Genomic DNA, 18,485 nt, shown 5'->3' on the forward strand with positions numbered 1-18,485 from the left:
GAGGAGGGGCTACTTAGGGTTTTCCTCCCAATTTCTAGCTGTGCTGACTTAGGACAGGGCCGAACTCCTTTTGCTCAAGGCTACCACTCTACCACTTTGAGCCATAGTGCCACTTCCAGCTTTTTCTATGAGTAGTTGTTGCTTCCTGGGCTGCCTTTGAACCATGATCCTCAAATCTCAACCTCTGAGTAGCTAGGATTACAGGCATGGGCCTATAATTTACAGGCGAGGGCCTACCTAAGTTGATGTTTCTATGGTGGCATCAATCTCTTTGGAAAAACATATTTTTTCAATGAGTTTCCTTTTTCAATTGCTGTGTGTTTTCTTTTGAAAGTTTATTGTCTGTTTTTATTAGTGTATATTGTACAAAGAGATTTTATTGTGATCTTTATGCATGCATATAATATACTTTAATCAGATATGCTCCTTTTGTTACACTTCCTTCTTCCTTCACATTTGTTTTCTAAAGTAAGAACAATTGGTGAATATTTAATTATTATTTTGGTTGATAAAATAGTAGCTAGGTAATTTAAAAATAATTTCATGTTGTTTATTAGGTTTATTTTGTTTATTATAATGATCAGAGGGAATTTATTATAGAAGGTTAATTTGCTTATATTTTAAAGTAAGTGGTTTGAAGCTAGTCTTGGCAAGAAAGTCTGTGAGACTCTTACCTCTAATTACTTTCCAAAAATCCAGAAGTGGATCTTTGGCTCAACTCATAGACCTCTAGCCTTGAACAAAACATTAAGAGACAGCAGCACAAAGACTGACCCTGACTTCAAGTCCCAGTATGGACACAGAGAGAGAGAGAGAGAGAGAGAGAGAGAGAGAGAGAGAGAGAGAGAGAGAGAGAGAGAGAGAGAGAGAGAGAGAGAGAGAGAGAGAGAGAGAGAGAGAGAGAGAGAGAGAGAGAGAGAGAGAGAGAGAGAGAGAGAGAGAGAGAGAGAGGAGAGAGAGAGAGAAAGGTGGGGGGGCAGGGAAGAGAGAGAAAGAGAATCTTTTTTTTTTTTTGGGGGGGGGTGGGTCGTGGGGCCTGAACTCTGGGCCTGAGCACTGTCCCTCAGCTCTTCAGCTGAAGGCTAGCATTTTACCACTTGAGCCACAGCTTTACTTCTGGCTTTTTCTGCTTATGTGGTGCTGAGGAATGGAACCCAGGGCCTCATGCATGCAAGACAAGCATTCTACCACTGAGCCACCTTCCCAGCACCTCACTTTTTTTTAATGCAGGGTTTGCTTTGTAGCACAGACCAGCCTAGAACCTAAGATCCTCTTGCCTCAGCCATCTGGGTGCTGAAATAACAGTGCACCACCACACAGGGTCCTAAAAGGTCTTTCTGCTAAACTGTATTAATATAAAAAAGTTCTTTCTGTTCTACTTTCAAAATGATTTTTTAAAATTATCTCCAATGCCACCTTTGTTCTATCTCCAAACCACCTTTGTTGTGGGTTTTTTTTTAAACAAAGAGCAAATGGTTATATATTTGCTCTGGATATGTAGGTTTTATGTGTATTTATCTCTTTGGAAAAATGCATGTGTAAAAAGGCAATATTTTGATTTTAACTGAAATTCTTTCAGGTAGGTCTTCTCGTTTTTCTCTGTTAAGGTTTATCCAGAAGTTTCTAGTTAATTTTTTAATCCTTTTTTTTTTTTTGTAATTAGACATAGCAAAATGTTTCCCCCTAAAGCCTCTTTTTCCACAGAGAATTTTTTCTTTGTCATGTTATATTTGCCGTGCCAGTATTCCTCTGCTTTGAATCCAGACAATGATTAAGAACTAATTTAAAATTCATATCAACTTGATGTCTTTGATCAAGACTGCAGGCTTCTTTACTTCACCACATGATATCTCCACAGAGATCTCTGCACAGACATTTTGCTAAGTCTTTTGCATCCTCTTTTCTTTTGATCTTGGCTTAGTTTCTCTGCTTCCCTCTGACCTGTTCTCAACAAGCTCACTGACTTAGAAATACTTTATCAAGGACTAAAAATTGGTATTCTGAGTCTTGGCTCCTCCAACTCTCTCTTGTCTCAAAGGTGGAGCAAGATTGTATATTCTTTCTTAGACTTATCCCCCTTTCTTTTGTTTTGATTCTGCATCTACTCATCTTTGTTTTCCTTTAATATCAACTTCTGTACTTCTTCTCAGTGTTCTACCATCTAAAGACAAAATCACCGAAGCCTTTATCTCCCTCTCAATACTTTCCTTTATACATAGGTTCAGTAAATTACCTATTTTCTTACTTCCCTGTTATTTCTTTTCCTCACACCAGTGAAACCACACTTTTGCTTTACCTGAACAGTTCTTGCCCTACACACTGGAGTGGTCTTGGACCCTGTTTTTACTTCATACCACTAAAATAATTGGGCATTTAATTCTCTCCTTTCTCTTTCAGAGGTTCTCTTGTCCTCCTTCAAACACATACCAAAATATGAAGCTAATTTATAGGACAGAGCATTCCTTTGTACCCATTATTCAGATTCAACAATAATAAGTATTACTAGTGTGTTTTAGAACCATCTTTACCTCTACTTACTTTATACTAGAGTTATTTCCTCCATCAGCCTGTGTTCCCTAGATCCTATTCTCAGGATTGTTTTCTTCTTGTGCTACATATCATTTATAGGAATTCTCATATATAATAACAGTTTCTGCTACCTCCATATGAAGGTATCACATAAATCTTTATTGCCTAGGTCTCTTGCTATTTGCCTTAGTTCATCTTCATTTGGATATTCCACATTCCAGAAGCATGAGTCTGAATGATCTTATTTTTCTCTGCCTATCTCTTCCTTCTCCTTATTAAGTTTCATTTTGGCTGTACCATCTCCACACTTCTGATTTGATACATATTTTTTCCTAATTCTTTATAAATATATATACTTATTCATCTAGTCATAGCAATCTTCCTACAGCCTATTCTTCACTAATCTACTATAGTGCCAAAAGAAAAGTCTTGTCGCCTCAGTTTTCTACATTAAATATGTGATTTCATTGCCCATTGGCTCACCACCACTCCACTACATTACTGGTGGAGTGGTTTTTCTGAAACAAAAGTTTGATCATGAAATTCTGATAAGAAAACCCTCAAATACTAATTTTAATTTTATCCAAAATTCTTTTTTTTTCACAATTCAATATACACATTTATTTAAAAATATAAATATGGAAAAATAAATAATTTTATTATCCAAAATTCTTTATAGACATTCAGAATAATTTCTGGACCACTCTGTGCACGCCCTATAATACTATGAAGTTTAACCATATATATCAGAGTTTATAGGTATGACTTTATGTAAGTCAATGGAGCTACAACAATGAAAAACACAATCTAGGTGTGTCATTTATAAATTATAATGTTTTCAATGTTGGCAGGCATTAAGATAGAGCTTACCTGTGCCAGACAGTATTTTAATAACTTTAGAATTTATTCTATCTTCATAACAATAAGAGATAGTTTTCTATTTTACAGATAACCTGAGACATAGAGAAATTAAGTAACTTGACCAGTCACACAGCAAGTAAATGGAAGAGCCAGAATGTAAACCTAAGTACTCTAGCTCTGCTGTTCCTTTTCTTAACTATTCTATTCCTTTAATACAATATCATTGTTATTGTGATCATGAATATAGGACACTATAGATCTGGGAATGTAGCTTAGTGGTAGAGTGCTTGTCTCACATGCATGAAGCCAGTTCGATTCCTCAGTACCACATACACAGAAAAAGCCAGAAGTGGTGCTGTGGCTCAAGGGCTAGAGTGCTAGCCTTGAGCAAAAGATGCTCAAGGACAGTGCCCAGGCCCTGAGTTCAAGCCCCAGGACTGCAAAAAACAAATAAACTATATATATATATATATATATATATAGGACACCATAGAATTTTATAATAAAATGAAGACAACTTAGGGGAACCAACAGTAAGAAACACCTAAAACACTGAAGAAAGTATATCCTTTAAAAACTAGTATCAGCCGGGCGCTGGTGGCTCACGCCTGTAATCCTAGCTACTCAGGAGGCTGAGATCTGAGGATCGCGGTTCAAAGCCAGCCCGGGCAGGAGAGACCGTGAGACTCCTATCTCCAATAAACCACCAGAAAACCGGAAGTGGCGCTGTAGCTCAAGTGGTAGAGCGCTCACCTTGAGCTGAAGAGCTGAGGGACAGCGCCCAGGCCCAGAGTTCAAGCCCCACGACCGACAAAAAAAAAAAAAAAAACTAGTATCAATGGCTTATAAGCCTGTAATCCTTGCTATTCAAGAGGCTGAGATCTGAGTGAAGATTGTGGTTCAAAGCTAGTCTGGGTAGGGGAGTCCATGAAATTCTGATTTCCAATTAGCCACCAAAAAGCTTCCAGGAGATGTAGCTTAAGTGGTAGAACACTAGCCTTGAACAAAAAAGCTTAGGGACAACATCCAGGCTCTGAGCTTAACGTCCCCCTACCATACATACACACTAGCACAGAAACAAAAAAGGAAAAGAAAAACAAGTAAAAACCCTGATAGCTGAGAGATTACAAATAAGCTTGAAAGAATTTGAGTGTGTGGTGTTAGTTTTTAATCTCAGTCTTAAAATATATATATATATATATATATATATATATATATATATATATATATATATAGTTATTGTGAAGGTGATATACAGAGTTGTTACAGTTATATAAGTCAGGTAGGGAGTACATTTTCAGTCAGTCATTTAACAAGAAAAGGAGGTTCAATTACAAAGACCTGTGTGAATTATGTTGAGGTTTGTGTGTACATATAATAACAATACAACAATTAGATCTTGGATAGGTATAATACTTTCTTTTAAATTCTGACCAAGTTACCTTATCTCATTGAAACTTTTTTTTTTAATTACATTCTAAAAAGGGACTAACTCCATGTAACTGTAACTCCTCTGTACAGCATGTTCACAAATAAAATAAAATTAAAAAAAAATAAAAATAAATAAAAAGGGACTAACTGTAATCTTAGCTACTCAGGAGACGAGATCTGGGGATCACCCTTGGAAGCCAGCCCAGTTAGGAAAGTCTGTGAGACTATCTCCAATTAATTATAGAAAAAGCTGGAAGTGGCTCAAGTGGTAGAATGCTAACCTTGAGCAGAAGGAGCCTAGGGACAACATACCAGCCCAGAGCTCAAGCCCCAGGACCAGCAAAACAAACAAATAAATAAATGGGACCGAGAGGGCTAGGGGTGTGGTTCAAGTGGGAGAGTGTCTTGATAGCCAGCTTGAGGCCCTGAGTTCCAACCCCAGTCTTGCTCAGAAAGGAGAGTGAGGAGATTGGGAGGGAGTGCCTTCTACATGAGGCAATTCTATTTACTTATTTATTCAATAAATATTTATTGTGACCTATATTTCCTATTAGACTGTAGATTCTGAAAACATAATAGCAAAAGAGACAAAACAGTTGCATACTTGTTGCTCATATTTCACAGTCTTAGCTACTCAGGAGACTGAGATCTGAGGATCCGTGGGCAGAGAAGTCTGTGAAACAAAAAGCTGGAATTGTAGCTGTGGTTCAGGTGATAGAGTGCCAGCCTTGAGCAAAAAAGGCCAAAGCCAAGCTAGAGCTTAACGTCCGAAGTTTATGCTTCAGTATACACACATACACATGCACACATATGTACACACATATTTTCTGTCTCTTTCTCTGTCTTTCTCTGTATCTCTCACATACAAATAATAAAATAAAAAAAGATAAATGAAGTCTTTGCTGTCACATTCTATTGGTCATCATAAGATTTAAATGTGGCAACGTCTAGTAATGCTTGTCACAATATGGATATACAGAAAATACTAATTTCTCTGCTGAAGTTCACATCATTTATAAATATTCATGGCATTGGAGTTTTGGATTACATTACTGAGGTCAAGAAGTAGCCAGATTAGCTGTCATACCCTGTTTTCTTTCAAAAGGGTAGGGTATGTCTCTGTAACTCAGTAGTAGAGTGCTTGCTTAATATGTATAAGACCCTGGGTTCAATACCATGCAATACAAATACAGAAAAAGTATCGCAATCTGTCTAGTATTGCTATAATAGAATACTAGAGTCTAGGTAAATTTTTTTAAAGATTATTTTCGTATTGTTCCGGAGGTGAGAAGCCCAAGGTTGAGGGGCTCATATCTGGTAAGGGACTTCTTACTGTGTTATCCATGGGGAACCTGGGCCAAACATCATGACGATAATTAACCTCACCTCATGATTATAGTTTTAATCAACTCCTGAAGATAGAACCCTTACAACCGAATGACCTTTTCATAGTTATACCTCTCAATTATGGCATTAGAGTTGCTTGAGTTTAACCTAGCTGTGTAATCCAATGTAGTAATTTTGGGGTCCATTTAAAATTCAGTTTAAGATTTAGAATTTTCTTCTTTTTTTGGGGGGGAACAACTGCCAAAATTGTTGAAGAAGTTCTATTGTTTCTAAAAATTGATTTGAGTAATTGTTTGGGTTTATAAAAATTATATGCTGTAAAGAAATTCATATTTAATTTCAAGAGTAGACAAAACATACCCAAAATGAGTCAATAAATTATATAGACCTATGATAATAGGCTATGTTCAATGTATAATGATTAAAATGCATCAAATATTCAGTTATACTTAGAACAGAGCTATATCTGATATAGATTTGTTTACTAATTCTCAGAAATGTGTAACTAAACAAAAATAAACTAAAAAATTCAGGGACATCAGAATTGTTATTAAACATACATATGGGAGATAACTGTAAGCAATGTCCATATTATAGTCATCATGCCCTTAATAAAATATGCTTGTGTTTATTATTCTCTTACCTTTACAACTGTTATTATTACCACCTGATTTCACATCAATACACAAACACTGGTAAAGTGATAGTTGCTTGAGCTTAAACTAAAGACTTACTCTGCTTTACTAGTACTTACTTAGGTAATGATTACATTATGTCCAGATCTTTATGTTGATTTTTTATTTAATTTATAAATTCATAAACTTAAGAGTTCTGCATTAATTTTTTATAATAGTAGTTTCAGAAGGTATATTTCATTTTTGCCTTTGAAAGTGAGAAACACAACTATATGAAATGAAAACTTTTGGAAGAATAATAGTAGTAACCTTTGACAGACTTGAAATCAGAATCTGTAGTACTCAAGCCATCAGGGAAGATAAAAGCAAATAAAAAGATTGCACAGAACGACTGCAGAAAACAAAAGAGACCAAAGGAAGCATAAAGTGAGACGATGAAAGCAGGAACAACCTATTAGTTAAACACGTTTGGGTTATGCTTTTTTATTAGTAGACAAAATTGTGGTTAAAAAAGAGAATTGTAAATTACTTTGTATTCGCATCAAAAAGAAGCATTGATAAGCATTTTTCTTCGGTTAAAGGGATGTAGCATTAATTCCAAATAACCTAGACAAATAAAGAGAATCATGCAAACTTTCTAAATTAGAGATGAGTACATCATGGATAATTGTCAGGGAAAATATAAGTAAGAAGTAAAATACTCAAAATTGTTTTATTTACATTCTGTGCATGGTGGCACAGACCTATAATCCCTTCATTGTGTCTACAGAGAGGATAGTATGCTCAAGGCCAGCCTTGTTTTTAATAGCCTGTGCCTGTCTCAAATGCAACCCTCTCCCCCCTGTCCCCCCAAAAAGAGATTTTTATTTTGTTGTATAGACTAGAGAAATTCCTTCAGATTTTTGTGGAGAAAAAAATAAATCATCCTATAATAATGAAGCTGGAGTTTCAGACTCCAAACTCTCTATCTCATGTCCAGCCATTTGCCCCTATGCATCAAATAGTCAGGGTGAAAGGCACGAAAGGTTTATTGTGTGGCATGGGTAAAGCAGCACTTTAGTTCATATTCAGCCATTTTGGGGACATGATATGAGTTATAGTTTTAAATAAGCAATGGTGGAGAAGAGAGAGAGATGTCATGGCCTGTCATTATCTTAGTTGTAGGCCTTTAGGATTTGGGAGAAGTTATTACTCTTAGGAAAATGGAGGAGAATGGAAAAGGAATAGACCAGACTAAATTGTCAACCAGCTAGGACTGTTTTTTGACAGTGAGAGGCACAGACCATCCTGCCTATTTGAAGGTTGTGCAAGGGACTGGATTTTGGGGTGGATTTATATAGGTCTCAACAAGGAAGCAGAAAATAAAAAATGGGCTATGGTCAAGGCCATGTCCTTGGCCAGGCCCAGAGTGGAATTTTCCACCTGGGTTGAGAGGCTGTGGTTTCCTGGAGGCCAAGGGTAATTAGTATCCTTGGCCAGGCCCAGAGTGGAATGCTCTACCTGGGGTACAGGTGTTTTAAGCTAAGCCAAGGTCCACCTGACCTACTTGCAGACAAGCACGCTTGAGCTGGGGGAATAAAGTGGGAGTCAATCCTTCAATTACTATCCCTGTCATCATATAGGGGGGAGCAATCTGGTTCCCTTGAGATGATTATTCCTGCTCCAAGGAGAAGCCTCATCGTGGTAGATAATAGTTCTCAAGACTCTGCTCTTCAATGTTTAGTCTCAATTCCTTGTCATAAAGATGTTATCCATCAATCCTGTCCTTTTAGGAACCCAAGGTCATTCTAAAGTGACTATGGAGAGAATGTCTTAGACAAAGACTGATGAAAGCTAGTATTCCTTTTTGTGTATATACCATGTTTTTTCATCCACTCATGCTCATACATTTTGAGGCTGTTTCTACCTTTTCCTTTTGTGACTAATGCAGTCAATACGGGTGTTCAAGTAGAGATCCTTCTTAGAGATCTTGAATTTAGATGCATACCAAAAATAGGATTACTGAATCATGTGATAATTCTGCTTTAAAATTTTGAGGAACCTTCCTTCTATTACTTTTTTTTCTTTTATTTATTTATTTATTGGGTCCGGTCGTGGGGCCTGAACTCTGGGCCTGGGCGCTGTCCCTCAGCTCTTCAACTCAAGGCTAGCGCTGTACCACTTGAGCCACAGCGCCACTTCCAGCTTTTTTCTTTTTGCTAATGTGGTGCTGAGGAATAGAACCCAGGGCCTCAGGCATGCAAGGCAAGCGCTCTACCACTGAGCCACCTTCCCAGCCCTCCTACTATTATTTAAATAATTGCTGCACCATTTTACTTTTTTTTCTGCCAACAATGCACAAAAATTTATTTCTCCATGTGTTTTAAGTTTTTTTATTTCTCTAGTGTTTAAGTTTTTTGTTTCTTTCTTTTTTGTGTTAGTTCTGGGCTTGAACTCAGGGCTTGGGTGCTGTCCTTGAGCATTTTTGCTCAAGGCTAGCACTCTACCACATGAGACATAGTTCCCCTTCCATCTTTTTGAGTTAATTGGAGATAATAGTCTCACTTTCCTGTCTGTGCTGGCTTTGAACCATGAGCCACTAGTGCCTGGCTATACTTCCATCTTAAAGTTGTATCTTGGATTGTGCTTTTTTTGTCACTGGGTAGTAAAATTTCTGTATGTATTCTAGATATTAACCCTTTATCAGCTGTATGGCTAGCAAATATATTTTATCATTCTATAGACTCCTTTCCATTTTGTGACTATTTTCTGAACAAATGTTTTGAAGTTTGATGTAATCTCATTTTTTTGCTTTTTAAAAATTGTGTCCACTTTTAACTTTATAACTACCATGGAATATGTGTATGTATTTGTACATGATATGTATGTAGATTTTTATTCTGTACAATATGTATTTCCTTTTACATATGATATATGATTATATACTAAAACACATACATATCATAATTCATACAAATAAGTTTTGTTGCTTTATTTGTCTCTTTAGGAGAAAATTATTGATATTTCTATAATAGATGTTTTTTGTTATTAGTATTTTTAAATTTTATTAAGTAATAATAAGATAAATAATAAATAAATAATAAGATAAATTAAGATGTAACAATTCTATATTTCAGATTATGAGTACCATGCCTCTTGATCAATGTCACCACTTCCATTGTTCTCCCCCACTTCCGCCGGCCCATCTCTATCCTCAAGTTATGTAGTTTAATCTTTATAGCAGTGTATACTGAATATAATGACTTCATTGCTCACTTTTTCTCCTCCCATTTGTGTTTTCTCTCCTGTTGCTCTTTTCCCCCAAGCATGTTACCTCTTTTCTTGTTGTTTTTTTCTTGCTAATGTATTTGGTGTTAGATTTAGTAATTACTGTGAAATACTGGTTCATGAAACTATTCCCTGCTTCCTTTAGGAGTTTTGTAGTTTCCATTCTTAGGTTTCAGTTTATTTTGAGTTAATTTTCCTTCCTTTCTTTCTTTCTTCCTTCCTTCCTTCCTTCCTTCCTTCCTTCCTTCCTTCCTTCCTTCCTTCCTTCCTTCCTTCCTTCCTTCCTTCCTTCCTTCCTTCCTTCCTCCCTTCCTTCCTCCCTCCCTCCCTCCCTCCTTCCCTCCCCTCCCTTCCTCCCCTCTCTCCCCTCCCCTCCCCTCCCCTCTCCTCCCCTCCCGTCTCCCCCTCCCCCCTCCCCCTTCCCTCCCCTTCTTTCTTCATTTTTCTTGTTTTGGTGCCAGTCCTGAGGCTTGAACTCAGGGCCTGGACACTGTCTCTGAGCTTTTTTTGCTCACGGTTAGCACTCTGTTACTTAGGCCACAATTCCATTTCTGGCTTTTTGGCGGTTAATTGGAGACAAAAATCTCACAGACTTTCCTGCCCAGGGTGGCTTCAAACCAAGATCCTCAGACCTCTTTCTCCTGAGTAACTAGGATTACAAATGTTAGCTATTGGCTCACGGCTTCAGTTAACTTTTATATATGGCTTAAGTTAACGATTAAAGTTATTTTCACTTGTTTATCAGTTTTTCCAGTGTATTTGTTAAAGGGTCTATGTTATCCCAGTTTTGTAACCATCATGCTAAAAATTATGTAATCAAATTTAAAGATTTAGATTTGAGTTCTTTATTCTTTTCTTTTTTTTTTTTTTTTTTTTTTTTTTTTTTTGTCGGTCGTGGGGCTTGAACTCTGGGCCTGGGCGCTGTCCCTCAGCTCTTCAGCTCAAGGCGAGCGCTCTACCACTTGAGCTACAGCGCCACTTCCGGTTTTCTGGTGGTTTATTGGAGATAGGAGTCTCACGGTCTCTCCTGCCCGGGCTGGCTTTGAACGGCGATCCTCAGATCTCAGCCTCCTGAGTAGCTAGGATTACAGGCGTGAGCCACCAGCGCCCGGCTCTTTATTCTTTTCTATTTGTCTGTCTCATTCAATTTTTTTTTTTTTTCTTTTTGGTTGATTGTGTGGCTTTAACTCTGGGCCTGGGTGCTGTCCCTCAGCTCTTCAGCTCAAGGCAAGTGCTCTACTACTTGAGCCACAGCAGTCACTTCCAGCTTTCTGAGTGGTTTATTGGAGATTAGAGTCTCAGGGACTTTCTGCTAGGGCTGGCTTTGAACAGTGATCCTCAGATCTCAGCCGAGTGCTGGTGGCTCATGCCTGAAATCCTAGATAATTGTATTATGTATCCTAGATAATTGTATTATGCTCTGACCTCAGGAAATATGTGGCCTCTACTTTGGTTTTTATTCTCAAGGAGTAAGTTCAGTTATTTAGGTCCTGTAGATTCTGTATGCGTTTTAGTGTTGCTTTTCCTATCAATGGCAAGTATAAAATGCCTTTGGGAGTTTGATTGGGATTGTATTAAATCTATAGATCACTTTCAGATGTACCGACATCTTAACAATGTTAAGTTTTCCACCCATTTATACTGTCATTTCCTCTTTATTTATGTATGCAAGTCTTGCTTTCTTGGTTAAATTTATTCCTAAGTATTTTATTTTTTGGATATTTTTCTACATTAGATTATTTTCTTGATTTCCCTTTCAGATTGTTCACTGTTAGTGTATAAAAATAAAAATTATTTTTCTATTGATATATTTTATCACTTCCCAGAATTAATAATTATTTTATTCTTATGGTGTGTGTGTGTGTGTGTGTGTGTGTGTGTGTGTGTGTGTGTGTGTGTGTGTGTGTGTTTGTGTGTGATCTTTAGTTTCCTACATACTAGAGTATGTCATATTCAAACTTACAGTTTACTTCTTCTTTTCCAATATGTATTTCTTTCATTTATTTTTCTTACCTTGTTGCTGTGTTAGGACTTCTAGTACTGAAGAGTAATGGTAAGAGCCAGAATTCAAATCTTTGAGGAAAATCTTTCACATTTCCATCACTGAGAATAATGTTTGTAGCATGGTCTGTTCACATATGTCCTGTATCAAGCTACTACAGTTTCCTTCTAGTCCTAGTTTGTTGCATGTTTTTATCATCAGAAGATAGTGAATTTTGTTGAATATTTTTGTGCATTAGTTGAGATGATCATGTAATTATCCTTCATTTTTAAAATGTGGTACATTATGTTTTAACATAGAAAAATGCTTAAGATACATGAGTTAAAGGATTACATAATAAAATCTTAGAATCTAAACTTATTTTCTGATCATGGCATAAGAAATCAATTATTATCTTATTTGTCTTTTTGGCTATAGAATTCTTAGGTAAGTAAATCTAAAGCCGTTAGTCTTTATTAAAATAAGAAACAAGAAGCGCTGGGAAAGTGGCTCAGTGATAGAGTGCTTGCCTTGCATGCATGAGGCCCTGGGTTCGATTCCTCAGTACCACATAAGCAGAAAAAGCCAGAAGTGGTGCTATGGCTCAAGTGGTAGAGCACTAGCCTTGAGTTGAAGAGCTCAGGGACAGGGCCCAGGCCCAGAGTTCAAGCCCAACAACTGACAAAATCAAAACAAAATGTTTTATTTATCTTGTTTACACAAACCACATAAAACATGCATTTTTGCATTTCAAAAACAGTAGAATATCAGCAATTTGTTATTATAGATGAGACATATAGAAGTACTTAAAATTAGTTGTTAAAATTTTTTGTTGGTCGTGAGGCTTGAACTCATGGCCTGGACCCTATCACTGTCTTTCACTCAAGGCTACCCCTTTGAGCCTTAGCTCCAGTTCTGATTTTCTTGTGGTTAATTGAAGACAAGAGTCTCATGGACTTTTCTGCCCAGGCTGTCTTTGAAACAGGATCCTCAGATCTTAGCCTCCTGAGTAGCTAGGATTATTAAGTGGGAACTGCCAGCACCTAGCTCAGTGACTATTGTTTATATATTTTTATTGTAAAAATACTATACAGAGGAGTTACATTTACATGAGTAGGATAATGAGTACATTGAGCATTGTTACTTCCTCCTTTGTTTTTTCCCTACCATCCCTTCCCTCCCATCTCCCCAACTCCTCCCTCCACCAATATTGTAAAGTTTGTTTTCAACATAGTGTCCTGTTCCTCTCATAGATCAGTGACTATTTTTTAAAATATGTTCAAAGTTGTATCCTGGTAAATTGAATAGTAGTAATTCTATTTTGTTTTGTTTTTAATTATATGGAGGCTTCAACTGTTCTTTTTTTTTTAATGGTGAATTAACCATTCTTGATCTAAGCATGTTCTAGTCATCATTTTATTATGTTTATACAAATTGCCTTTTGTACATCAAAGGGTGATGGTACTTACAATTCTACTAATAATAGCTAACCCTCATTGAAGGCCTATTATATGTCATGTCCTGATGTCCAGCATTTTTCATTAAATTCTTTAATCCTCACAGTGATTCTATAGCATTGGTACTGTTTTTATCCCTAATTTACAGACAAGGAAGCAGAATGGTCAAGGCTTTTATCTCAGGCAGTGGACCTAATAAGTGGCAAACAGATAATGAATAATGACCTGAACAAGAGAGATAATTTGAATCCTTTAGGGTTTTCATAGTTACTATTCTATTTATAAATTCTATTTAAATAATAAAAATTTCATTTTCTAAATATCCAGTGTTACATCTTATGTATTAGATATTCTTAAACAAATATATCCTTTTTTTTTTTTTTGGTTGGTTCACAGGATGGAGAACCTGAAATCTTATATACATTTTGGAATTCAGTTACTCAGGCACTTTCTTCTCAATTTCATGTGGCAACAAACTGTAAGTTTATGGCTTATTTTTTTACATTTTTTGAAATTTTTTGTTACTTTAAAATTTGATATCAAAGTGTTTTATTGCTTTACAAAATGTACTTTTCTGTATTTTTAAATTCCTGACTGAACTCTTGATCTTTGGAATATTTAATCTAGAATCTCATAGCCATATAATTAGTTTTATAATTAATATTTAGAATAAAACTCTTCAGAAGGAAGTTAGTTTTCTTTAATTCAAGCAAGAACTTAATGATTTTCCTATATAGAGAATATAAAATAATCAATTCTTATTGAAGAATTTTGTTCATGGTTTAGAGTTATTTTAATTATTAACAGAATGACTTTATGTCACACTTTTTCCTTATTGTGAAAAATGTACATTTAATTAATAAAGATGTATGTGAAATATTTGCCTCATGAATTAAAAGTTAATCATTTAGAAAACTGGGTTAGGAAGCTTGATAGTTCTAGGCCAGCCTGGGCTAAATAAATAGTGAGACTCTTGTCTCCAAAAACAAAGACAAAAAAAATGATAACTCCAGTATGATGCATAAAGCTTTCTTTCCTTTCCTTTCCCTCTTTTTTTTTTTTTTTTTTTTTTTTTCTGCTTATGTGGTGCTGAGGAATTGAACCCAGGGCCTCATGTATGCAAGGCAAATGCTCTACCACTGAGCCACCTTCCCAGCCCCCCCCCTTCCTTCCTTCCTTCCTTCCTTCCTTTCTTCCTTCCTTCCTTCCTTCCTTCCTTCCTTCCTTCCTTCCTTCCTTCCTTCCTTCCTTCCTTCCTTCCTTCCTTCCTTCCTTCCTTCCTTCCTTCCTTCCTTCTTTCCTTCCTTCTTTCCTTCCTTCTTTCCTTTCTTCCTTTCTTTCTCCCTGATTCTTACTATGACCCCAGCTGTCTTGAAAATCTCAGTCCTCCTACTTCAGCCTCCAAGTACTGGGATTATAGCAGTTTACCACCACACCAGGTTCACAAAACATTCTTAATTTATTTCTCAAAATAGTGGCACAGGGTACTTTGAAAGAATGAAATAGGCAATATTTACTAATGTGTTTGTTTAATTATTGAATGTTAGAACAATTGAATGTTTCAGGTCTTTTAAAAGAGCTTTAAGAGTTTGTAATTGTATTTTTATTTACAAGCATTTACTAAAATTACCTACTATATGCTGAACATTTAGTTACTGAGAGAACATGGAGTTGAATAAACTACACTAGCTGCTTCCCTGCCTCTCCTCCTTCTCCACACTTCCTTCTTTCTCTTCTTTTTTTAAATTGTTGTTAGGGAGTTTTTGTTGTTTGTTTTGTATTTTCAGATAATAATTTATTATGTAGCCGAGGCTGACCTAAATTCAATTTTTCTGTTTTCACCTCTCAAGTCCTGGAATTACAGTTTAAGGTTACTTTGCCTGCTCCTTTCTGTCTCTAATGAAATGCCTAGTAAGGGAGTAACTGTATGGAGGTCTTCATTCATGTGTGGCCATATAGAACTTACGCTTCTGCTTAGGGGTTTATTAAGGATTGATTAACTATTCTCTATTATATGTGAGAATACTAGGCACCTCTCTGCATTTGGTTTCTGCTTTTGGTAAGTCTTACCAAACTATGATTTATGTGGAATAAAGTTGACCAGGTTTAAGCATAAAATTCTGTAAGTTTTGACAAGTATTTATGTTTATATAGCCATTATCCCAATTAAGCTGTAGAATATTTCCACCATCCCCAAAATGTCCCTTACTAATTTTTGCATTTAATCTATTTTAAAGCAAAACAAGATTATACTTCCTAAAAATCACAATGAAAAGCAGGGCGCTTTTGGCTCACACCTGTAATCCTAGCTACTCAGGAAGCTGAGATCTGAGGATCACAGTTCCAAGCCAGGCTGGTCAGGAAAGTCCGTGAGACTCTTATCTCCAATTAACCGCCAGAAAACCGGGAAGTGGTGTTGTGGCTGAAGTGGTAGAGTGCTTGTCTTGAGCTGAATTGCTCAGGGTCAGCGCCCAGGCCAGGAGGTCAAGCTCCACAACTGACCCCCCCCCCCAAAATAATGAAAGGCATGATAACTGTGTTTTTTGTTGTTATTGTTGTTGATCGTGGGGCTTGATAGCAGGACCTGGATGCTGTCTCTACGCTTTATCTCTCAAGCTAGTGTTCTATCACTTTGAGCCACACTGCCACTTCCGGTTTTCTGGGGGTTACTTGGAGAAAAGAGGCTCACAGACTTTCCTGACCAGTCTGTCTTTGAACAGCAAGCTCATATTTTAGCCTCCTGAGTAGCTAGAATTATAGGCATGAGGCTCCAGTACCCGGTTAACTGCATTTTTTGTGATTACTTGGTCTGTGATATTTTAACCTAGAAAACATATTCAAAAATTTTTAAAATTCTATAAATATCCCTTATCTATGCTATCTTGCTACCTCCCTCCCCCTATCTATGATTCACTTGTCATCCCCTAGGCTGCCTGTATGGACCATTTCCAACTACATTCTGTAGTTGCTTCATTCTGTAGTACCAAAATGTTTCTTTTTCTCTAAAGGATGATGCGTTGAGTTAGTATAAAGAATGATTGGAATCTCAGGACTTGTCCAACATATATATTATTAGTCTCACAGCTGAGATAGAAAGGAGGAAAAAAAAGGAAGGGTTAGAATAATTGTTGGAAATACTAAAAACATTCATGTTCTAGACTAAATATTTTATTCTCCCTTAATGTGTTGAAGCCCAAACTCCCAGTGTGACTGTATTTGGAAATAGGGTCTTTATTTATGGGAGAAATTAAGGTTAAATTTAGTCATATGGATAGGACTTTGTTCTTAGAGGATTATGTCCTGATGAAAAAAGACCATCTGAAATCTTGCTAGCTCTCTCTGCATACATACCAAGGAAGAGCCAGGAGAGCTCTTGAAAAGAAGGTGGTCATCAAAAAACCAGGAAGAGGAAACAAACCTTACTGTAAAGTTGATGCTGGACTTGTAGCTTCCAAAATTGTCAGAAATAAATTGCTGTTGTTTAAGCCTCCCTTTCCAAAAGCCTGTTTGTGATTGCTATAATGTATCTACTATCAAATAAAACTTTAAAACATTGGGGTTATTATAGACACTTTTTCTTTGATGAGGTAACAAGGTATTTTGAGTATTTCTTTCAACATGATATGGATCTACCAAAAAACCTTTTAGCATGCTTACAAAAATCTCAAACCTTTATCCTATGCCTTTCAGTATTGTATATTTATGTTTGGTTTAGCACATCGTTCATAGAAATTGCTTAAGTTAAACCTCATCCCAGAAAACACCCCAACTAATAAAAAAGTAGAACTCTAGTAAGTAGGTCTGCATGGAAGTATCCTTGTTTAGAAATCCTAACATCTATGTTGATTTCTGCTGCCTTTTTTTTTGGTTGAATTTTCTGCCCTATTTTCTTATTTCTTTACACATCTAATTAATTTTTATTAGATACTGGACACAGAATTTAACCTTGTCTTGTGCTGGTTACATGATTCTATTGCTTTACTTTAGCACAGTTTTATCATTTTGAGTCTTGTTTTAATATTTACTAACAAAACTGGGGCAGAACTCTTCTTAATATCCTACCTAATATCCAGCTTTCCAGCTTGGTTTTATGGTATAGGCATCATTCCCAGCCTTATATGAGTAGTATACATTTTCCCTCTAATCTATTGGGTAAACTCTTCCTCCCCTCTGGGATTTTCCTCACATACCTATGGTAATCAGAGTTTTGCTAAATATTTAAGGTGAAATCATCTTATGAACTTTGTCTGCTCTTGTCTTCCTAATTTTGCTTTTTGTCTTTTACCCTTCCTGTTCTGTGGCCTGGAAACTTCCTCACAGAAAATAAGCTGAAGTTCACTTCATTTCTTTATTCTGATGATTCCCTTTTTTCTATAAAATGAATCTTGAAAACTGATATTTCATAGATTATGCCCATTTATTTGTGTTTTCAGATAGGAAAGTCAGTCTCATTCCTGTTTTACCATCTTAACCACATGTCCCTAATTTATTTTGCAAAACAGTTACTAGAAATACATTTTAATGCTAGGCACCAGTGGCTCACATCTGTAATCCTAACTACTCAGGAACCTGAGATCTGAGGATCACGATTCAAAGCCCGGGCAGGAAAAAAATCCATGAAATTCTTTATCTCCAATTAACCACCAGAAAACCAGAAGTATCACTGTGACTTGAAAGCTAGCTTTGAGTGAAAAAGCTTAGGGGCAGCATCCAAACCCTGAGTTCAAGCCCCAAGATTGGCCAAATAAAAAAGTTCATTTTAATGTAATATATGGAGAGTGTGTATGTATATTTAATGGCATTATCATTTAGATTATTTTTCTTGCTTTGTTTAAACATTGTAAACCTCAATGCTCTATTATTTATTTTCCCCTATTCTTCTCACTGTCAGTAATCAACCTTGTCTCTAGAGTTAAGACAATTACTGTCATTAGGAAATGTGTACCCTTCCTTCTTGAGAGTTTCCTTTTCTTCCTT

General features: G+C 36.4%; 1 protein-coding gene across 1 annotated transcript in view; it reads left to right on the top strand.

Annotated features, from left to right (window-relative positions):
* Nucleotides 1-18,485, top strand: part of Cog5 (component of oligomeric golgi complex 5) — a 207,024-nt gene that overhangs the window by 117,725 nt on the left and 70,814 nt on the right. Inside the window, exon 11 of the mRNA XM_069996235.1 lies at nucleotides 13,905-13,986. Coding sequence (XP_069852336.1) covers nucleotides 13,905-13,986 — 82 coding nt within the window. The remainder of the gene's footprint in view (nucleotides 1-13,904; nucleotides 13,987-18,485) is intronic.

The sequence above is a fragment of the Dipodomys merriami genome, unplaced genomic scaffold (genome assembly GCF_024711535.1).
Source record: "Dipodomys merriami isolate MVZ:Mamm:240054 unplaced genomic scaffold, mDipMer1.0.p SCAF_5, whole genome shotgun sequence".
NCBI classification, from domain to species: domain Eukaryota; kingdom Metazoa; phylum Chordata; class Mammalia; order Rodentia; family Heteromyidae; genus Dipodomys; species Dipodomys merriami.